The 24263-nt window shown below is 38.7% G+C and overlaps 1 protein-coding gene across 1 annotated transcript in view; it reads right to left on the reverse strand.

Annotated features, from left to right (window-relative positions):
* The window catches only part of cdh8 (cadherin 8), a 98235-nt gene that overhangs the window by 18865 nt on the left and 55107 nt on the right, over positions 1–24263 (reverse strand). The window contains exons 3-5 of the mRNA XM_031742768.2: positions 12148–12267; positions 5829–5996; positions 5374–5561 (exon numbers count right to left, since the gene is read on the reverse strand). Coding sequence (XP_031598628.1) covers positions 5374–5561; positions 5829–5996; positions 12148–12267 — 476 coding nt within the window. The remainder of the gene's footprint in view (positions 1–5373; positions 5562–5828; positions 5997–12147; positions 12268–24263) is intronic.

The following is a 24263-nucleotide window of genomic DNA, read 5'->3' on the forward strand; positions in this document are numbered from 1 at the left end:
AATATCAATATCAATGGACAATATCAAAAAAAATCTCTTTATCTAACATTAAAGTGGCAAGAACCAAAGTGATATTTGTTTTTTACATGTCCCCAAACCCCTGGCAGCATCCGTGCCCAGACCAGCCACAATTCACACACAAAGTCTCAGCGTGTAAAAACTTACCGTACTCTAAAGGACACTTGCTTTAACCTGCTCTAAGCATATTCATATTGCACACAGACATCATTTTTGAAGAGATGGCTATTGTGACTGCCTATGATAATGTCTAAGCTATTTGTATATTGTAGCAAGTCTTTTTATTTGGCCAGAATTTATTTCAACATCACAACACATCAATTAGTCACCGTGCAATTTTCACAGATATATAACCTGAAAATATTTTTCAACCATTATCAACATGAAAGAACACAAATCTCATCGCTAAAGCTTTCAGTTAGAGTACATTATTGGCACTTTCATACTGCTATCACAACCAGCTCACAAAAAGTAAATGAGACCGGTGTTTATAGAAGACTACCGATGAAAGGAGTAATTTTACAAAGGGAAATAAAAACACTTTGTACAGGAACATCTTATTGTGTGACTGGAATATCTATTTAATCTTTTTTTTTTTTTTTCCCTCAATTGATGGCCCATCATTAATATTTCAAAGAAAGAGGATAGTAACAATTTTACTCTCTTGGCATCTCTGAGGGCACCCCAGACTGTCACAATTTCATTCTGAATCACCTCTGGTCGCTCTCATACTACTAGAATAATGGGATCAAGTCACTTCCACGCTCCATAACCAGGATTTATAGGGAAATCAAAACTGGGCCTTGCCGCTTGAGGGGACAAGAGCTGGCTTGGGGGAGAGAGAAGGACTTGGAAGAGAGAGATGAACAAAACGAGAAATGTATTCAGTTAGAGAAGGTAGGAGTGAGCAAGAGGAATTGTCCCTGAGCTCCTAGAGGGCCAGTGCTGAGAGATCAGGGGCCAGAATGGGCAGGTGGGTGGAGGGGTGTCTTGGGGCCCGGCTTTGAGACACCAGCAAGAGCTGAAGGGACACTGGAAGTGACCTGAGGCTCTGACATCTACACTTCTACATTTCTGTCATCAGGCCACTAGTAGACCAAAGGCTTTGAGGCCTCTCCACAGTCGGAGGAGCTCTTCGGAACACTCATTATTAACCTCCTCTTCTTTTCCTCCTCACCCTCCTCCTCACTTGACACCCACCCTCTTCTGCCATCCCTTCTTTTTCTCTCTCACTGATCCTGCCTTCTGTGCTGAGAAAGTACAGAGTGTGGCTGGATCTTGAGCCAATGGATTACGCTTTAATTCAGAGGTAGTGGAGAGTAAGAGCTTGTATAATGTTTGGCTGGACACTTGAAATGATTCTATGGAAATGGAGAGAGGGGGAAGACCCAAATTTTAATATTAATTATTTTTGCAATGGCATTTAATAATACAGATTTTAAAGTGTTGGTGTTCAGCAGGGGTGAACCAAATTCTTATGTTTGGATTCTTAAAGTGGTTTCTCCAATTCATACATCTATTTATTATTTTAGACTTTCCACTATCTTACTGATAACAAATAATAATTGGTCTGGAATATTAGAAATTCCAATTTTTCATCTGTATATCATTATCATCTCAGCAAACATTTTGGCCCATTAAAGCTGTGGTTTCGTTTTGCTTTTTTAAATTTAACACAGATATATGTAATTAAATTATGTTTTAGCAAATGGCTACTCTATGCTTTAGCAGATGTTTAGTTAATATAATTTAGGAATTATGTTGAGGTTAAAAAAATTGATATGAGTCTAACTTTGAGAAACCAATTCCATATTATAAAAATGGTGATAATTGTAGGCTTAAAAGTACTTTTCTGAGCTGCTTCTTATATATATAGCACCAATGGCACTTAATATTACAAGCTAATGACCCAACAAGCTTACAAAGAGACCCCAACAATCACACAACTCTCTATGAGCAAGGACTTAGTGATAGTGGGAAGGAAAAACTCCCTTTTAAAAAGACGAAAGTCCAGCAGAAACGGGCACAAGGAGACACAGTTATCTGCCACATTATTTTAAACTCAAGAGAGAGACAGGACAAGAGGCAAATTTAGGAGAGAGAGGTTAGCAGTTGCTAATGTTTTAAAAAAAAGAAAAAAATGAGTGAAAAGGAAACATCCAGTGCATTCTGGGACATAAGCATAATTAGCATAACTAAGGGAGAGTTCAGGGTCACCTGCTCAAGAACTAACTGTCAGCTTCATGAAAAAGGAAAGTTTTCAGCCTAATCTTAATAGTAGAGAGGGTGTCTGTCTCCTGAATCCAAACTGGAAGCTGGTTGCACAGTATAAGGCCCTGACAGTTTATGTGTCTGCCTCTCATTCTACTTTTAATTTTGTTAGGAAACAAAAATAAGTCTGCAGTCTGAGATTAAAGTGAACTTGGTATAAGTATGGCTATTTTCTTTCTTTACAATATAGTTACTCACTAAATTTACTCACATGGGTTTGCTTTTCTCTTATTAACATATTTCAGTATAACTCCCATGTGATATTATGTAGAAAGAACTCATTACATTTGTTTCCAGTGTCCTAACAGCAAAGGGGAAGAGAGAGGCTTTGAGGCATATTTAATTATACCAAATCCACTTTAAGGAAAACATAGTTGTAAACAGCTTCTTTAATTACCCTTGTTACTAAGTAATTTTAATTATTTTTTGATACAAATTGCAAAATCAAATAAAGCATCTATTCAAACTTCTATTTTAAAACTATTTAATAGCATGAAAACAGAATTCAAGTCATATTATGACCAGTTCAAATTATTAATTCAATAAACGAACACAGTGCTTTCACTGAATAGTCCAGGGAGAGCCACTTTGATTTTTATTAGCATGCATGGCGGTACTGTTATAGAGCTAGTGTTGAGAGATTCATAAGTGCAAAATCAAATGAGTAGAACTACGAGACATTACGCAGCAAACTTTGCATAGTCAAGCTATATTCTCCAATGTTCCCACCAAACAATATAGCTTAATTGAACATCTGCGAGTATTTAAAACAGATAAAGAAAAGGCACAAACAGCAAAAGAAGAATCGTTCCTGTTTTTTCAATGTTAACACTATCTTTGCTGTCGTGTCCCACCCCACTGTGTCATTCTTCTTTCTCACTCAAGCGTTAGCATCAAATCAGTATGTACACAGGCCATTTAGAGACTTCAAAGTTCAGCACTGGCTGCAGGGGTGAAAGCTCAGCATCCCACTAACATCTCTCGACAGGCCTGGGGGCTAGTAGATAAAAAGCTTAAAACTCAAACAGAAAAGAATCTCTCCCCTGGTTTGTGCCTCTCCAGCCTCAGATCAATATGATTTAACCTTGCCGCAAAGTATCTTTAATAATTTTAATTCTGCATTAGATGGGAGTTCATAGACGTGTTCCCTTGTTGACAGAGACTAGGCGTGTTTGGGAAAAACCATTATGTTAAAGTTTAATCTGTCACACTGGATGGTGGATAACTGGTGAAGGTACAGAATAGAAGAAGGAAAGTGAAACAACTGCTTCGTAAATTCCTTTCAACTTGAGACACTGTCATCTGGAGGGATGAGAAAACAGTAAGTGTGCAAATGTCTTGCTACTTTCCCAGTGCATTATCATCTATCTTGCTTCAGTTATGTAGGCAGCCAACTCAGGGCCACAGAGAGAAAACTGAGTAGACATGGGAAGACTGAGTGTCTCTGTGGGACATGGAAGTGGAGGTTGCCTAAAAGACTAACACATTTGACATTTGCTTTGTCAACAGTTAGAGATTTTATGACTTTGTGTCAAGTTTGTTCTGCAGCGCTGATGTTTTCTTTAGTGGCAATGAATTGTAGTCCCAGCAGATTGCCTTAGCTCTTATACATTCCACCCCCCACACAGTTCATTGTTCACTCTTTGACAAAGTCACACCACATGTCCTTGGGGTAATGTCATTTTACATCATAACGCAAAAGCATTGTGCATTTGACTGATATGTTGTCTTCAACAGACACTGAACCAACCATGGCTTAAGACTTAAAAACCCCCTCCATCAATCATGTGTATGATTCAGTCTATGTAAATATCTTCTACCAAGCTGAGCTTCTGTGGACTTTGAATATATAGAATACATACATATATAATAGATATATAAATAGCATGTGCCGTTGTATGTTTGATATTGTTGAAATCTCAGTTTGATTTTCTACAGATGTCCTTGTGATACAGGTGCATCCAGATTTTCCTGCAGGTTATTAAAATGCATTGTACTTTTCAAATTTGAATTTAGTATACTTCTGTATTAAGCACAGTATGGGAGGGGATGCTCCAAGTGTTTACAGGCAAGTGATGACATCTAAACTTCTCAAGGTCTGAACCTGGAGGAAATATTCATATTCCGTGGCTAAAAATGTATAATAATGTATAATACTGTGTGAAAATTGCTGGGGTTCTTGGATACTTGTTCTACTAGCACCAAAGGATGTGTCTTATATGCTGTACTGTTGGCCTGATGTAGTGCCTCGAGGTGAAAGGTTATGTTTTGTGACAGAAATAATATTCTTTGATTTTTCTCAAAACCATACATCTGAAAACATCTTGATGAACAGTGAGTATTGTCTTTTCTTCTCTAAAATATTGCAACTGTACCTTTGAGCAAGGCGATTAACAAGCAACTGTTTTACTAAAGTTGCTTTGGGGCCAAACTTTCATACTGCAGCTTTGTGTTCAGTCCATCTGCTGTTATGGTGATGATGCCAGCAAAACTGAATTTGAGCAAACTTTGAATGTGGGCAGAACAAATTTACAATATGTACCAGTTTACCTTGAGCTAAGAAAAATACAGCTAAATGGACTGTAATGCAAAATAAAAGTGTCTTCTCTCAACTCTTAGTCCAATGTATTCTCCAACTTAATGTCCATTCACACGCAGTCTGCATTACTTCTGGCAAAAGCAATATTGTTAAAAATTACCTTTAAACTTATTCCTACTATTTGCTATTTATCTTCTTTCATAGATTTTTCTGAATAAAAGAAAAGTAGGTTTTAGACATGTATTAAAAAGTGCTCCTTTAGCCTCCAAGCTACTCAGGGGGCAGGCTTCAGTGTTTAATATTTGATGGTGTACTGTTGAGTACTGCCTTATCTAAAAGCATATATATGAAAAAAAAATCACTAGAAGAAGTACAGAAGAGCGAGACCTACTGAGAAGGGGATTTAAACATCAATCTTTATCCTGTATTGACTTATATGTATGGGAAGTAAAATAACTGATTTACTTAAATTGATTATAGAAACAGAAAAGAAAGAGACAGAAAAAAGCCAATTAGCTCTTATCTTGACATCATGCGGGTCTTACTTTTCTGAGCTGTAGAATCCCTTCTTGTGTCGTTGCGTTTGTGATAATCTCAAACACGCCTTGGTCGTCTCCTTCAATGATGCTGTACGTCGACTTGGCATTCTCACCGATGTCACGGTCATTTGCTTTCACCTTGCCACCCTCTTTCCCTAATGGTAGGTCTTCAGGGATCACAAACTCATACAAACCTGAGGATGAACAGACACAGCTTTTTGGTTTCTAGAAACGTTGATCAAATTAAGCACAATTACGGAAGCATATTACGCTACTGCATCATCATTAGACATTTCACAGTAAGAGGAATTAGTTTCCGAGGAGCACGTTTGATGAAATTTACAAAATAACATTTATTTTTCCTAATTATTACCAATCAGAGAAATACTCATTTAGAGCGGCAGTAATTTCTTTTCCCTCTTTATTCAATTTGGGATGGGTAAGGTTATGAAGTTACTTACTTTTAGAGAACTTTGGTGGATTGTCATTGATGTCTTGTAGTGTGATGCTGACAGTAGTAGTTCCAGACAAACCACCCATGTGACCTCCCATGTCTTTAGCTTGAATGACCACCTGATAATCCTCTCTCATCTCACGATCCATCCCATGCAGAGCAATTCTTATGGTTGCTGGAGGTGGAAACAGTTCATAACACATTCATACATTTATAAATATGACTGATATACTCTGCACATAATTGCAATGATGCTCATGTGAGTAAACGTAAGAAAGCTCAAGGAAAAGAAGGCATTCAATCACCTTCATGCTCACATTATTCCCCAGTTTATAACATGCATTATTTTAGACCATGACCTTACTAAACATGAACCCCATACCAAGCAGGGGTAAAGATTTCCCTGAAGACTTAGTCTCAGAAAAAGCACAGTCTGAGTGAATGTAGTAAGGTGCCCACGACTGAGCCAGTCGCAGCACTGAGAATCAGCTGTGTTTGTTTTTCAATGTGTTGTTCCACGATCTGAAGTCATTTGTATTCTGATTGAGTGTGAATTATGCTGTCTGTCTTGTATAATCTTGAATATTGTATGCAGAATGGACCTTATTGACTCTGCCACAGCACTGAATATAAAAAGGGCTCAGCACCGGCATATACGGATAATCCACTCAGGAAACAGAGGCCCGCAGGATCATCAAATGAATATAAAACCCCTCATAAAAGCCAGGCTTTGGCATGACACCCTGCCTTGGTCCTGAGCTGCCTCAGACAATGATAATATGCTTGGCTATGATGGGAAACATGGGAGAGGTTAGAATGTTGTCTGTGTCTGCATTTTATTCTTCAGATAGATTTTTCCTCAGAGAAATTTCAGGGTCAGTTGCGCTTTTGGAGGTCACACACGACACAGATGATTTAAACAAAAAGAGAAAATGAAGGACAAGAGTTGTACACCTCTTCATTAAGACTGTACTGAAAAGAACGAATGCCCTTGTTGTTCGAGTAATTTATTAATGGAAGTCTTTTTCAAGTATGTTATTATTGTGTTATTATTGTGTTGTTGCTGCCTGTGTTTAACTGAGTAATTTCCGTAACTGTGAGACACTTGCTGCTGCCTATCTTGGCCAGGTCTCCCTTGAAAAAGAGGTTTTTAATCTCAATGGGATCTTCCTGGTTAAATAAAGGTTAAAAAAAAAATAAATTATTATTTATTATTTTCACAAGAAAAAAATGCATTTAGTGACTGTGGGGTGAAAAGACCAATGTGACTTGGACCAGTTGATAACACTGGGGTAATTGATTACTACTCCCATGTCCTAACCTTGAACGAGATTTTTCTGTCCACCAAATGTGATGTCTTGATTTTTCTCCAAAAGTTGATTCTGTTCATCTGGACGTAGCGTTTTGTGGGAGAAACGTTTCGTCACTCATCCAAGTGACTTCTTCAGTCTCAGCTGACTGCAGGTTTCCCCAGTCTTATAAACAGTACATTTGCATAATGACTGAACCCAGCCCACTGAAGGAACAATGGGCTGGGAGGTCAGTTTCTTAATCATAATTATGCAAATTCTCATGGCCATTGATCAGTGGTCTTTGATCAGTGGGTCTTGGTCACTGGTTGTTGATCAATGGTCATGATCAAGTACCATTCACAGAGAGTTGGGGAATGGCTGCAATCACAGCATTGAATTTGATAGTTGAATAACGCAAACAGAACTTGAATTTGAAACAGATTTTGTTCATGCTTTGTTCCTTAAGCAGAAATGTTTATGGATAATTGTTAAGTGTGTACAATGTTCATTTGGAGTAACTCTGACCTCACTCTTAGGTCAGGTTTTTTGATTTTGAGATCAAGGAGCTGAGACTCTACAGAGAGCTTCGAATTACAGACCTTCTGGAAAATCCATAGAAGAAGAATGATCTTCCATTGCAATGGATGGCAAGCCACAGCCCATATGGAACTGAATCTTGCAGTCTGGTTGCCTGAATTGTGGTAGGACAAACTGTGCAAATCATACATGGATCTTCGGATTGAGCTCGCACCAATAAACTGCCCAGATCACCTAACAGGCCTGAACTGGATCACTAACAGGCCTGAACTGGATCACACTGACAATTTAAGAGATCCTGGTCTAACTTTCTTTTCTTTCTTTTTTTTGGGTTTCTGTGTGCACACACTATTTTGGGTATTGTTGTTAGTTGTAATACAGTGCACAAAAACTTTCTAACACAACTTAAGCATTGCTTCATCGTTTATGCGGTTGTGTTTTCATTGTGGCTGCCCATCCTCTTGGCTCCTGACGTTCCTGAAGTCTTCTGATTTGGCCATCGTTTATTATTTTTGTTACATACTGGTTACAAACATGCTATGTATAAAATTATTGAGCAACCATCTTGGGTAAAACCAAACTTCTATATGTTTGTATATTTAATAAACAGCATGTAGTGTCACGTCAACAAAATAAGCTTGAAAACATTAGAGAATCCTTTTTTTTTAAATCAGTGAAGTAGAATGATATGAATAGAGCTATAGATGATTACACCAAGGACACAGTTGTGTTACTTTTTAAAAAAAAAATTCAAATAGATTTTCTGTAATTATTCTTTCAAATAATATCACAACAACACAGCTCTTGTATTAAATGTATATACTCTCTCTTAGGGTGTCCATGGAACACCCTAAGATGGCCTCAAAGATGAAGCGTGTAAAACCAGCATTTCATAAGCATCACCAAGTCATTGCAGTTTTAATGAATAGGCAGATATTATATAGAGAAATAGGATTTTAAATTACTTCTCTCTAATTTTAGCTCTGAGCTCTGATGCGCAATAACAAGGTAGACCTACCACCCGAAATGCAAACAAACAAATCAATAAGGAAAAAGAGCTACACAAACACACACAAACACACTTCCGTCATCCTGCTACAAGCAACACCGTCATCTCTGTTGATCATCGTTAATTATTCAAATTAATTCCTAATCACTGAAAAGGGAAGATAGACAAACACTCATTTCCATAGATATTTGTTTCAACTTTTTTTTTTTTTTTTTCATCGACCATTAACCAAGTGATGAATTGGGGCATGATGTTTATTTATTTATTGAATGCTTTTCATTTCCAGTGTGGTGTTGTAAGTGTCAAATGCATTCTAATGGTTGTTTTCCCCTTACCTTTTATTTTTCATTAACATTCATTAAAACATCTGGCTCACTTGAATGAGCCATCTGCACGTGCACAGTGATCACACAAAGCATGAATGCTAATCCTTAAACTGTCCATTCAGCCCCTTCTCAACAGCCACGTTCCGCCTGTAGAGGCTTCGAGATTACGACACCTATACCAGTGAGGACAAGCCCGGTTTTTATGTGTTGAACTTATGAATGTTCATTCTAATTATGTACATAAATTTTGAGTCCTCCTTTCTTGAAGCTTGTTTATTGTGTGTTGTTTTCCAAATTGTGAGCCGTCGATTTCCATCTCATTTCTTATTAATGTAATTTCACCATTATTTAATCATATTGCTTACAGACACATGTTAAAAAGTCAGCTGAAAAAGCAATTAAAGATCCAATCTAGAATATGTTTTCAGATAACTTTATGCATCATGACGCTGCTGAAGAGTCTGCCATGTGAAAGGAAGAAGTAATTATTATCATTGCCATTATTTGGAATTCATAACCCAGTGATGTTATGGACCACAGCATCATAGAAGTACTGGCCCATTTAGTACTTAGGACTTGAAGTCAGCTGAGCGAAACATGCATCTCACTGATGCAAAGCTCTCCTCATGTAAATCTCATTTGGGTTTCAATAATGAATTCCACGCAACTCGTTGTGGAACTGTACAGTACTGTTCACTGTTCAAATGAGTTGACATTACTTATCCAAGTTAAACCTCGTTGCTTGATTTATCCATTATCTTTAGCCACATACATTCCCACTGTGGCCAAAGCACTTGCTGATAGGGGGTCATATGATTGTTGGGGTTTTCTCTGTTTTCTTATTAATATTGTAGGATCTGTTCCTTACAATATTAAGGACCTTGAGGGAACTGTTGTTGTGATTTGGTGCTGTATAAATGAAATGAAATTCAATTGAATTGAAAATGCATGCAAATTCTATCCTTCCTTTTATAAAAGGCTATGAATGTATAAGGTCCATTCAGTATTGTTCAGTGCCATCCCGAGTGACTGAGTACAAACGCCATGGTTAGTTAATTCATTATAAAGATCCCCTTTAATTAATACTGCCAATATACAATATTTTATTTTTATTTCATAAAAATATTTTTGCATACTTGGATAGTGTTTTTGTTAAATCAAAATGATATGTTAAGCAATATTTTATGAACCAGTGTGTGTGGACTGTATTTGTGTTTCATTCATTTCTATCAAGTTGCTCCATTACATTCATATCTATTGTTTCAATCAAATCTGTACACGCCTTGGAACAGTTACAGTGCTCCCAGAAAAAGACATGTTTGCCACTGCGTATGGTATGAATATTGAAACATAAATGTACATGAATGAACAGCTGTGAGGGGAATTGTAGCAAAAGGGAGTGAGCCAGGAAGCCACATTTAACAGCAGCCCCATGCAGCAATAATTTACAAGCATGAAAAAAACAGATGGTCTGAGTTACCTGCAGAACTGTTTTTACACAACTTTTCAAGCTATAATATTGTCAGGCCGCCTTTTTACAGACATGTAATTTTGTCCCTTACAGCCAGTTGAAGTTGCATGATAATGCAGACATACAGCATTTGTTATAATAGTTAAGTGTCAGACTATATCCTCTTTTAGTCCTTTCAGAAAGTGTTTGCACTTTATGCATAAATGCAATGGAACAGACTGCTATCACCTCAGGTGGGCAAGCAGGTGGGGAAGCTGTTGCATCTCCACCTGTTGGAATTTGTACAACCTGTAGCACCTGCTAGCAGTGTTAAAAGCAGGATCTCACTCTCAGCTCTTCTGTTAGTATTTATTTTGTATTTGAATCCCAAGTATTGGCAGCACATAGATATGAGGTACCAGAAAGTCGACTACATTGGAAATGAGCGGTTCCAAACTAAACTTCCATTAAAATATAATTCAGATTGGATAAGTATACAGCCTAAATAACACAATGGAGGGGAGGTTCCTCACAGTGTTTCATATCATGAATGGATCTTACTGCAAGTCAGCCACTGGTTTGCAGTGGGTTCAGTATCAACTCATAGTATGCATCAGTGTTTTATTATAGTGAGTTTAAATGGGAAAACAATTAAGCCTTGTAGTGACTGCAAAGGGCTTAAAAATCCAGTCAGGTATTAATGCAATTTGTGCTGCGTAACCCTAAAACCTCTAAAATCAGCTGTTTAGTGAGATAACTTTCAAAATGTTTCAGTTACTGTTTAAACTTTCAAACTTTTTGATAGCTGATCAGATACAGAGTTGGGTCCATAAAGCTTAAAGCAGTCCTTATAGTTCAGGTGTGTCCTTAAAATACTTGCATTTATGTATAAGCTTGACCTTGGTAAAGTTATTCCTGCCATTTGGACATACTTAACCAGAGACTTGTCCACATAGTGATAGACCACAACTTGACCTGAGATGACATTGTAAGCTCATTTATCTAACTCAAAGCAGGTAATGAAAAAGGACAGTGTTTAAATACTAAAAGGTTCTGGCCTGATGTGCATGGCCCTGTCTAGAAGAAAAAGACTTGTGAAATAATCCTTAGATGTAATCACCATCTCTGTGTAAAACCTATTTCTTTCCTTTTTGTCCCGTTATGAACGCCGTGTTCATTCATTGCATTTTGTAATACATTATGCTCTCCATTGGTTAGAAGCAGACAAAGGACTTGCACATTGTATTAGCTCCCATTAAATTTAATGAAGCCACGTTTTGATCTCACAGAAATCTTCGTCAGGCTTTGTCAAGCAAACAATGAATAACAGCACAAAGGGCTTTGCCTGCCCCATAAAGGTGCCCTCCATCTTTTTCTCCTTATTTAAAATCACTGTGATTACATGAGACCTATAAACTATTGCATGTTTCCCTTTTTTTCTTTTGTTTTTTTACTTAATATGCAATTAAATGTCATCCTGCACAGATGGCTCCTAAAAACATACTACCAAATTTGAAAATAAATTTTCTTAGTTTGCATGTGCAAATATTTTAAATGTATGAATTTTTTAACCCACATGATTGTTAACTCACACAAGACTTGGAATCTGAGGTTCAATCAGCTTTTCCTTCATGAACGCAGTGGAGTATTTAATCAAACTAATACTTTAGCTTAAGCTTAAAATTCAGCGATTATCAAGAAATTAGACTTACCTGAGTTGGGGTCAACAGAGAAATATGGTTGTCCCTCCAGTATGCTGTAGACTAGTTTAGCGCTGTTTCCATACACTGGATCATCGGCATCTGTAGCTGTTACTGTGATAACTGAGGTACCTGTGGTGCAGAAAGACAAATGTATAAACATCCCTACAGGAAATGATCTCCATGTCTCTGTAAACTAAAATGCTAAGTGCTGAGTGAATCCAGATGAGACTCTAGTCCCATTTATCCCATCTTGTGCCACGTAAAGCCCCAATCACACAGGCCTAGAGACCAGCCTCGTGAATGCAAGTGGTTGCCAGAGGTTGCTGACAGTTGCTGTAAAATCAATTACTAAAGGCCCATTTGTGGAGGCCTAGAGAACAATCCTAGTAACCACCTTTTGCAAGATATAAGTGTGTATTCTGCAAACATTAGCCTAGTTGAGCCTAGTTGAGGTTGCTTGTTGTCATAAAATTGGTCATTGTAGCTGGTTTCTGAAGTGGTCATTTACATGGAAAATTTACATGAAAAACACTGACTTGTCTGCAGGCATTACTGGCCAAGTATTGAAAACTGCAATACAAACTGGAAATAAGAACATTTGTTCTGTCTTACTACTGCGACCGATACATTTTAAAGTCTGAAATTCCTGCTTTGGAAGCAAACATTCTCTTGCCGGATTTGATGAGTGTGTGCAGACGTGTCAGTGTATTCCATTCAAACTATGGGTAACCGCAGCAATCTGTTAGCAGTAAAAGCAATCACAAGGAAGTGTTTGGTGCAGCACCCAATTTGTGGACGATTTCACATGGCAACAACCAGGAACCTCCAGCAACTACTTGCCAAACAGAAACATTTTTCTGTTTTGACCAGAGGTTGCCAGTTGGGTTACTTTGTGATGGAGACCTAAGTAGTTAAACATTGCTTTGGTAATGTGTTGATACATATCTTTAATTTATAGTTCAGGAGTGTCAGCTGACTTGTGGTAAATATGACATGAAAATGGCATGAATATGGCTCTCAAAAGATTTTATAATGAAAGTTTCAGTTAAGTATGCAAAGAAGTTATTTAATTGTTAATTAATTGTCCTTTTGGTGGCATCATTGTAATATATCTATATCATGGCTAAAGCATGGATGGATGCAAACTGCATTTCGTTGCCCTGTTCCTGTGACATGTGCAATGACAATAAAGTTGAATTCTATTCTATTCTATTCTATTCTATTCTATCTAGTGTGTCAGTGTGACAGATATTAGTGTGTTAGATATTAATATAGCAGGCAAAGCAATCGCAGACATATATTGGCAAATTAGGCTACTTTTTTCACAGCTTTTGATCTTTCAGAACAGCAGACAGCATAAGTATCGTGTACCTGAAATCACTCTGTTGATGGTTATTTGATATTTGGATGTAACCACAAAGAAAACACTTCTCCTTCTATTAAAGTAGTTTGTTTATTAAGTTTAGTTTGTCAAATAAAAGTTTTTAAGTTTAAAATTAAATTAAAGGCTGTGTTGGTGTAAGTGTTGGCTCATGTATTTTTAAATTCTTATGGGATATCAAGCATTCTTTATCAATTGCAGCAATTAAGAATGACCTTCATACCATCAGTATTCAAACATAAATAAACTTCTTTTTTACACCAGCTTTATAAGGTCTTTATAAGTAAAATGTATCCAAGGACTTTCATCAGTATTCCAAGTCAGTCAAATGCTCAAATCAGGAAATACGTTAGTGGCAATTCAATCCACCATTCACCTGTCCATTAAAAGGTATCGGGACAAAAAGAGCACTGAAAATCTTAATATAAAGAGGCAATTCATGTAATTAAAATCACCCATTTTAATCCAACGTGACCTAGCTCCTCATGAGTCACAGGGTGAGGGAGAGCATCTGAGAAGAAAGAAGAGAAAAGAAGCCGACATGCTGACAGTGAGCAACATGCTGGCAGAAAGCTACAGATGGTATGGTAATTGTTTCTGTGAAAGATGTTTAGAGGTGTTCTGACAACAAAGTGAGATGTCCCCAGTCGCAGACGGCGGAGGTCCTGCCATAGGCACCTAAATCTGTCCACTGCAACTGAAAATGCTTGTTGCGCAAAGACCTGTGGCAAGTTAAGTGCTCTGTCTCCAGAACTCTGATTCAGATGCTCCAGCTATGGAGTAAATAATGAAAAATAAATAAAAAAATAAAATTAATGTGCCAGATGTGATATGAGCAGTTGTTCCATAGTTTACAAAGTGTAACCCACAAATCAGACATCTGTATTCTGTTGGTGTATCATCTTCTGCTACCTTTACAACCACCGAAACAATTTTCATCAAGCCTGCTCACCAGTGTGCACCACAGTAATGACTTACTACTTCTAACCAAAAAGAATTCAAACAATCTGAAAATACACGTTTAATATTCAGATCAAATAGCTTCAGTAGTGTTTACCAACTGCAAAAGAAAATGGGTTAAAAAATTACAAATAAGATGATTTTCACATCCATGTGGTGCAGTTTTTGATCTTATCTCCCATTTTATGCCGTCAGCTACACGTGTCACCCGCTGATTAATAGTCACAGCCGTGTCTGCGGTCTTGTAACAGCAAAACAAAGCAAAAGCCACCTTTGCACTCTAACTGGTGTAGCAGTTTCACTGTTGCAACCCAATTATTTCACAGTGAGAGAACCTCAAGTGGTCCTCTGAGACTGAGGTGTTCCAGTAATTCATAGTCTTATGATGACCCGTGCTGTTGTGTTGCCAAGGCTTACCTTGTAAATTTCCTGAGCTTGTTACACCCCATGCCTTTTGCAGTGTTTAGATCATAGCAGATCAATGAACTCTTTTTCTGTGTTTCTGCTCGCTGCACTAGCACTGGCAAAAAAAAAAAAAAAGAAAAGAAGAAAAGAACCAAAACAAAAAAACAACAACACCCAGCGCAACTTGAGCTTCAGCTGCTAATACACTTAAATAGATGCATTGCTTTAATCTGCTGAAACTGTCATTCACATGAACTGTTCTCAGTCTACGTTAAATAGAAACAGGGCATTTCTCACATTTCAGTATCTATTAATGCTGCTAACTCCACTCAACAGAAACTGCATGTGCGCTGAAGAAGAATCAGTATGATCAGTATGAGGGCCTCCATGTCTACAACTGACAGCCCTGCCAGAGCACCTGATGTAAAGTGGAAATTTCCAACAAACGCGCTACATAAGTGAATAAAGTATTACATAAATTGGTTGACAGAATTTAAGGAAACAATTATTTGAATTATATCTCACAGATGTGTGCATTAATCCAAATTGGAGCGCTCATGCAGTATTTTCAGGAAGCAAATTATATCCTGTGTGCCATAGGTGTTTGCCAATTGTCAAATGAATAAAATGAAAGACAGCAAGGAAATTGCACCTCCCTTTTTCAGAGATACAGAGCCTTATCTGCCTTAAAGTTAAATTACTACTACTACAGAGGGAGGAGGCAGCCATCTACACATCCCTAATTATGAAAAGTACCTTCGTACTTCTAAAAGGTGTCTGACTATTGCAAACAGGCTTTAGAAATTCAGTTACACTATGGATTGAAGTAGGGAAGTAGGGGTAGGAAAAAAATCTTCATAAAAACAGTGGAACCAGTGAGGCATGAAATAGCTCCCTCTTTCTTTCCCTCCCACAGGGGTAAAATGCTCCTCACTACCCCTGATAAAAAAATGAGGGATTAGGAAAGCCAGTGTTTTGGTCCTGTTTCAAATCAGTGCAGATTAGCTCGTCCTTCCCCTTGATAATGCACAGAGAATTCAGGGACACTGCAGAAATGGATGCAGCTGTAGGCCAGGCAATGGGCACAGAAACTCAATTGTAGGAGGAATATTGTCTCTGGCTTTTATTTGAAGCCTGTAGCATTGTGGCGACTACAATAATAGCAACACAACACCTACAGTATAAATGTCCAGGGATGAAAAATATGAATGGTTGCTAAAAACAAAAAACTTGCAGGAACGGATTAAGGATGTAAAAAGCCTACAATGGAATATGAAAACTATTCAGTGGAATGTCTTGCACACATCTTTCTTCCTCAAAAGTGTTGCATATTCTTGGTCAGACCTGTTACATATATGGAAGAAATGTGTAATTGCACTATTTGGTGTCTAAAGGGATTTGTCTCACCTGTTTCTTATTGCTTAGCACATGCAAAGACACAGAAAGAGTGCACAGAAGCTTCTCCTGGGAAAGCAAATCTCCCTCTATTGGTTTGGGCAGTGGCCCGCAGGGGAATGCACATTAAGCCTGTATGAAAATACAGCCTGCGTTTACGGGTGTTTTCCCACGTTAAGTGTAATCTCATTAATCATGTTCTGAAGTTCACAGGATTTAATACCACACCAATAATTTAAACACAAACTCATTCTCAAAGGACATCATTACTGTACAGTGTGTGAAAATTTACAGCCATAGTGTTTTGGTTGAAGGGCATGTGGTGGCTAAAAGGTTCCTCGTGATAAAGACACGGGGGTCTATCCTTATGTTTTACCAAGCGACAGAAATAATAGGGCTCACACTTCCTATTTACTCTGTACACTGGCTCTGTGATAGGAAATCAATAGGAATCTTTCTTGAACCAGAGAGGGGATAAATTGGGAGATGCAGCCCGGTGTGACACACAATGGCTGCGGAAGGACGCTGCAACTTATTTTCAATAACACATTGTACTGTAACACAGCTTGATCTGTATAATCTGCTTATTTCCTTAGAAGAAATATAAGTATAATCAAACAGACCAAAGTAGTAAAATCTGATGTGCAGAACAAGGAAAAAAGAAAGTTTTAGCATTACAATCTTCTGGAGCTTTATCTTCAAATCAAGATTTTTATTTTACACATTTACCTGTCAGCAGAATCTTCACTTTTAAACCACAAGATTTCTGTCATAAAGAAAGCATTATTAAGTGTCCAGAAATGTGAAAGTTCCATTATTATGCTCATTTTCCACAGCTAGGATATACTGTAGGATCAGCTGCTCTACAAAAACCTTTGCCCAGTTTCTGACACTGCACTAAGTCTTCATTATAATGTTTACTGCATACACATACTGGTTGCATTTTCTAACTGATATGCCAGGAACATAAACTCCTCTTTTTCCTTTATTGCCCCAAATTCACCCTCAGCATGCTTAGTACAATTCAGCAAATCACACCGCAGGAAAGCACTCCTGAGTTCAAGTACCATCACACCTATAATCACTCCAAAGAATGTGTCATTACAGTTCATTTACTAGCACTGGAATGCTACAATTCTCCTCCACAACTGTCTGTCCAACAAGCATGGCAGCTGTGTAACATCTCAGCTCTTCTCAGCTTGGACCAGCTCAGAACCGTGAAGGGTGGAAGACAGGGGGCATTCATATGTATGCAGCCACTGAGCCATGGAGAAGGGATATCACTGAAGCATGGGGAGAGCTGTGGGCTGCATGAGGCGTGGGGGTAACAGTGCCCTGCTGTGAGCCCTACCCGGGTAAAACAATACTGTTTATGTCTGACTGGCTTTACACTGTGGGTGTTGAAAGAGAGCGAGAGAGAGAGAAACCAGGATGGATAGACAGAAAAGAAGATGGGCGGTGTACACATAAGTGCACAGAAGATTAAATAGCTTGTTGCTTAATATGCAGATTAGACACTGATATTACAATATTTTCTTTGAGGAAAAAGTTGATAAAACAAAATAGATTCTATTAAAACAACCTTTTTCAGAGGAGAAAAATTAAAAAGTCATATTTGAAAATTTAGTAACAAAAATTTTGTTAGCTCCTAATGGCCATAGTGTGTTTGCTATAAAGCTGTCAGATTTTCTTTAACTATCTGCTCAACTAACTAATTTTATCAAAATGAAACTAAATCAGTCAATGAATAAATAAATCTGGCCCAGCATCAAAAAGCACAAACTCAAAGCTGCCAATCAGGTGGTGACCATAGTGGAGCAAAGTAGAACTTAAACAAGATTGAATAATGGACATGCATTCATCTTCTCATCTGAAAAACAACTACTGATGTATGGTTTTTGCCCATATTTTACTGTATTGTATGTTTGAAGCAAGTAAAACTATCAGTCACTTCAGTGTACACGATTAAGAAAAATGTAATAGAGGAAAATGTGAAAAGTGCCGTTGTATTTATCATTACACCCAGCATACTTACATCAGCAGATTGATGCCAGCTGTACCAGCACAGAATCTAAGCAATGTGATGCTCTGGACAGTGCCAAAATAAAATGTAAGTGATTTAAGTAATATAATCACGTAACTATATATATATATATATATATATATATATATATATATATATATATATATATATATATAGATAGATATAGAGATAGATAGATAGATAGATAGATCAGTATATATACTGATTTAGTTACGTTTTATATATATATATATATATATATATATATATATATATATATATATATATATATATATATATATATATAGATATAGATATATATAGATATATGTAGCAGCTGCTACGGAGCAGTTGTCAGCCACCTCCTGTACATGGATGACATCAAGCTGTATGCCAAGAGTGAGCGAGACATCGATTCACTGATACACACTACCAGGCTATACAGCAATGACATCGGGATGTCATTCGGGCTGGAGAAGTGTAGTCGGATGGTAACAAAGAGAGGAAAGGTAGTCAGAACTGAGGGGATCGAACTACCAGAAGGCAACATTGCAGACATAGAGGACAGTTACAAGTACCTGGGGATCCCGCGAGGCGAATGGGAACCATGAAGAGGCCGCTAGGAAAGCTGCAACCACCAAGTACCTGCAGAGGGTCAGGCAAGTCCTGAGGAGTCAGCTGAGCGGTAAGAACAAGATCCGGGCTATCAACACCCCACGCCCTGCCCGTGATCAGGTACCCTGCTGGGGTAATAGGCTGGCCAAAGGAGGAGATAGAAGCCACTGACATAAAGACAAGAAAGCTCCTTACCATGCATGGAGGGTTTCACCCCAAGTCCAGCACCCTGAGGCTGTACGCTAAGCGGAAGGAGGGGCCGAGGACTGGTGAGTGTCAGCACCACAGTCCAGGATGAGACAACGAACATCCAAGAATACATTGGGAAGATGGCCCCAACTGACCGAGTGCTCAGTGAATACCTCAGGCAGCAGAAACCAAAGAAAGAGGAGGGAGACGAGGAACCATCATGGAAGGACAGGCCCCTGCACGGTATGTACCACCGGCAGATAGAGGAGGTGGCTGATATCCAGAAATCCTACCAGTGGCTGGACAAAGCTGGACTGAAAGACAGCACAGACGCACTAATCATGGCAGCACAAGAACAAGCTCTGAGTATAAGATCCATAGAGGCTGGGGTCTATCACACCAGGCAAGACCCCAGGTGCAGGCTGTGTAAAGATGCCCCTGAGACAATCCAGCACATAACAGCAGGGTGCAAGATGCTAGCAGGCAAGGCATACATGGAACGCCATAACCAAGTGGCCGGCATAGTGTACAGGAACATCTGTGCCGAGTATAACCTGGAAGTCCCGAGGTCAAAATGGGAGTGACCGAGCTAAGATCCTGTGGGACTTCCAGATGCAGACGGACAAAATGGTGGTGGCTAACCAACCGGACATAGTGGTGGTAGACAAACAGGAGAAGACGGCCGTAGTGATCGATGTAGCGGTTCGAATGACAGCAATATCAGGAAGAAGGAACACGAGAAGCTGGAGAAATACCAAGGGCTCAGAGAAGAGCTCGAGAGGATGTGGAGGGTGAAGGTAACGGTGGTCCCCGTGGTAATCGGAGCACTAGGTGCGGTGACTCCCAAGCTAGGCGAGTGGCTCCAGCAGATCCCGGGAACAACATCGGAGATCTCTGTCCAGAAGAGCGCAGTCCTGGGAACAGCTAAGATACTGCGCAGGACCCTCAAGCTCCCAGGCCTCTGGTAGAGGACCCGAGCTTGAAGGATAAACCGCCCGCATATATATATATATATATATATGTATATATATATATATATATATATATATATATATATATATATATATATATATATATATATATATATATATATATATATATGTGTATGTGTGTGTGTGTGTGTGTGTGTGTGTGTGTGTGTGTCCAAACAAGAATGAGATACTATTTACAAAATATTTTCTGAATCTTACATCATGTTTTAAATCCCTTTGTTTCTCTCAGCTATATGACAATGTGTTAGTTTTTCATAAATTTCAATATTATAATAGTTAGTAAATAGTAAATAATCTGTCTGAAATCCAAAGGGACTTTTGAGTCTAACTGGTATTATGATATATCATGTCCTAAGGTCAATTTGACAGTGTACTGGAAAAATCTTCACAGAAATTTCTTTTTTTTCCAGCTTGCTGCCAGGGATTATTTCATTACTATCAGCAATACACTTTCAGCTGTGGAGTGCAGATTAAATGAATTCAAATCTATTAAGAAACAGAGAAGGTCCAAATGGAGCAACTGTTGACAATTGTTAACATGTTTACTGTAGCTGTAAATATCTTTATTGACGCTGTCTTTGTCAGAAACTATGTTTCTCATAAGCATCACAGGACATTGAAACTTGTGCAATTTATCCAAGCATACTGACCATGCAATAATCTTACTGGTACTTACTACATAGTACTTACTGATTAAATGAATCCAGCCCCCACCACCCCCACCACACACACACACACACACACACACACACTACAACACACCCCACCCTTTTTCTAGGTCAAAAAGATGGTCTGCCAAATCCCTTTTTGTGAAATGGCTTGTCTATGAGGCTGGACGTTCCCCCGATAGCACCATTGCAGTGACAGGAAAGTGATTATGTATTGATCATGATCACATAGACACTGGTGTAGCTCTCCCTCCTGTCTGTGGGCAGAGAGGATAATAGCTCATGATCAGACAGGTAGACTGACAGCCCATCTCTCCAGGCAGTGCTGCAAGCACTATTTTTGGACAGTACCACCTATGCAATTGAAATTCATGTTCACGGATGGGGAGTAATGCAAGAATTAAGAGGCGATTAGCACTGTGAGGCAGAGTATTGTCAAACACAAAGTGTAGCGCGGTGCTGTAGTGTGGCAGGCCAAAGCTCTTGATAACACAGAAAACGGTTGTAACGAGGTGGAGAAAACAAGCGTGTCGAGGCATCCTTTCATCCATCCAACCATCCCCGTCCATTTATTCTCTCAGAGGAGAAGATGACATACTTGGAGCACTGCCAGTTGATTTTCTGACAGTAGTCAAAGCCACTTTGAGATTCCTGGGCTACAGATGGGCATTTATGGCAACAATGCAGATGGGCATTAGGAAAAACCCTTAAACAAATAAGCATGCTCATAAACACCTGGCACGTGAGAACTTTTCTCATTTACCAGTGCAGCCTCGCAACTCCCGTGCTTTCATTTGTCACCATTTTCACCCATCTACAGCCCAGACATCTTCACAAAGATGATTTAGATTAATATGAGGCAGATGTAAGTATTTTACAAAGCAGGATGGTGAGGTTAATAACTGCAAAGCAGGGAAAAAGGGGGGGGGGGAAACAAAGTCTCCTGTAACACATCAGTGTTTATAACAGGACTAATGCATACTCATGGTAACCTGCATGTTTCAGCAGGGCTTCAGCATGCAGGTGAAGAACGGGTTAAACGAATGAGGAACAGCAAGGGACAAATTGCACTAGATTTTTTCTTTAAAAAATGTAATGGCTATAATTAATTTGTCTCTCGCTCATGTTCCGCGGTAGGCTTGGGTAGCATTGGGTAGCATTGGGTATCTAGTGTGCATGCCCTGACTGGGATTCAAATGCTGACCTAACGTTCCAAAAACAGTGATGCTGCCACTACAGTTTCCAGCTGTATCATCATAAACTCAGCAGGACTGTGGAAGGCAACACTGGAGGCCAACTCCAAGGCAATGACACAAGTCGCCATCAAGTGTAGAGATACCAAAGTGAAGCAATGTCCCTGCTGCTGTTCTACATATGCCCTCTGAGCCAGCTTATCACTAAGAGTGAATACTGATATAGATTTACCTGTATGCCAAAAGTGAACGAGATATCAGCTCACGGTGATCCATGATGAGGAAATCATGATATCACTCTGATTTGGCTGAACGGCTACAAACACAGGGAAAGTGATTGGGACTGAACGAGTGGAGTTTCCAGAAGGCAGAATAGCAGATATATGGGAGAGCTAGAAGTACCTGGGTATCCTGAAACTGGAAGAGTGTCTTCCCCCTGAGGGGTGAGGGGGAGATGTTTCTTTTTTTCAAGATAAGATATGGTTGTCAGCATCCAAGAAATAGTTCCCCAGAGCCAATGATGGATAAGGGATGCTGCACCTTTGAAGAGTAAGGGGACCGTTACACTTAAGCACTTACATTGTCATTGTTGTAGTACAATTACTAGTCTTTTATAAGACAGAGAGGGAGCCATCACAGAGAAACTGGAGCCAGTGTTTGTGTATGTGTTTATGTGCTGGTACGTGTGTCTCTGTGTGTACATGACATCTCCTTTTCAAGTAGTCGGCTACTGAGTCTGCTGCCTTGACAAGCCATTTACAGGAACGGCAGGAACAAAATAATTAAGAGGGTCTTTTGTTCCCCACTGATGGCCCTGACATATGCCGCCATTTTAAAGGGTTGTGTCATTGATTCACTTTAATTAGTTCATAGGAAATGTGTGCAACATGCAGATAGAGTTCAGGACTGGAAGTCGAGGACGGAAAATTGGGCACTTCACATATTTAATTGCTCCCAAGGCATTTACAATGGCAAGGTAATAACAAAGAATAAGGCAAAGTATATTGTCTAATGAACAACTTTATCATGGGTAAATGAACAAAATGTTGCTTAATTTGGGAACTCTGCCACAGGGGTGAGGGTGTTTAACGTGAATTATTCTTCCTCAATGGAACAAAAAAAAAAAAAAACATGTTTCAGCACAATGTAAAACTGAGGTAGGAAATGAACTTGCGGTTAATATTTTTACCACCAGCTCCTGAGTGCGGAAACCAAAGATCAAAGTTATTACTTAATATCAGAAATGAATTACTTGTGTACATTGTTCCAAAATACCCTTAACAGTGTATGTAGCCCTGTACTGTTCCAGCTGAGGTGTTCAGTGGCCATGAGAACTTTGGGGAAGACAAATCCCTGTGCGTACGCTGATTTATTCTGTACATGCTAGCACGGACAATAGTATACGCATCCTTTCAATTGAAAGCCACAGTAGAATAACACAGTTATTGGGATGTGGTATATTTATATATATCTATGCATGATATTGCACAGTCTAACATCCTATTTCAAATTCTTGTTTAAACACAAACACAAACTGTGCGGTTTCCCTGCTGATCAAGTTCAAGCTCCTCACAGTGCATTAGCAGCAAATGTCCTCAGGATCAAATCTTCCTAAAAAACATCAGGCCACATCAGTAGGGAGAAAAAGAGCAGCAGATAACTCAGCAAGGTTCCCTTGAAACCCAGGCAAGAAAATAGGCAGTGCTATGCAGACATGAAGAAGACTTGCTGAGTCAATATAAGGAAAAAGCACTACCAAGCCAGAGGAACTTGAAAATGAGAATTTTTTTCCTTCAATGAGTTATGTCTCTTAATGTTCAGTTGTGGTTATGCTTAAAGGCTCTGAAACCATTTTCTTGCAAGCTTTTGAAGACCTAGTCTAGATAAACATAAAGAAGTCTGACTGTTTGGGTTATTTTCACTGAGATATTTCTGAGTGTGTATTTGTGCGCGTGTGTCTGTGTGTGTGTGTTTCTGTCCTCTTATCTGTGTTTTGAAGCAAGTGGGGGTCAGTTATAATGATCAGAATTACAACAGATTTATTTATTTAAAAGTGACTGGGAGTTCACAGACTGTTTGATTATCTTACCAGGCCTCTGTCAATCACATGATGGTGAATCTTTCAAATGTTCTTAAAAGTAAGTAAAAGGCTAAATTTAATCTAAAAGCAAAAAATAAATATTTCAAAAAGTAGATTTTTGTATGCATTAATAGTTTATAAAATAACACTCAAGTCCTTGTAAAACTGGATAGTATACTGATCGACAATAGCCTTTGCAAATAAATAGACTTAGTTTAGATATT

Source organism: Oreochromis aureus, linkage group 1 (genome assembly GCF_013358895.1).
Source record: "Oreochromis aureus strain Israel breed Guangdong linkage group 1, ZZ_aureus, whole genome shotgun sequence".
Classification (NCBI taxonomy): Eukaryota; Metazoa; Chordata; class Actinopteri; order Cichliformes; family Cichlidae; genus Oreochromis; species Oreochromis aureus.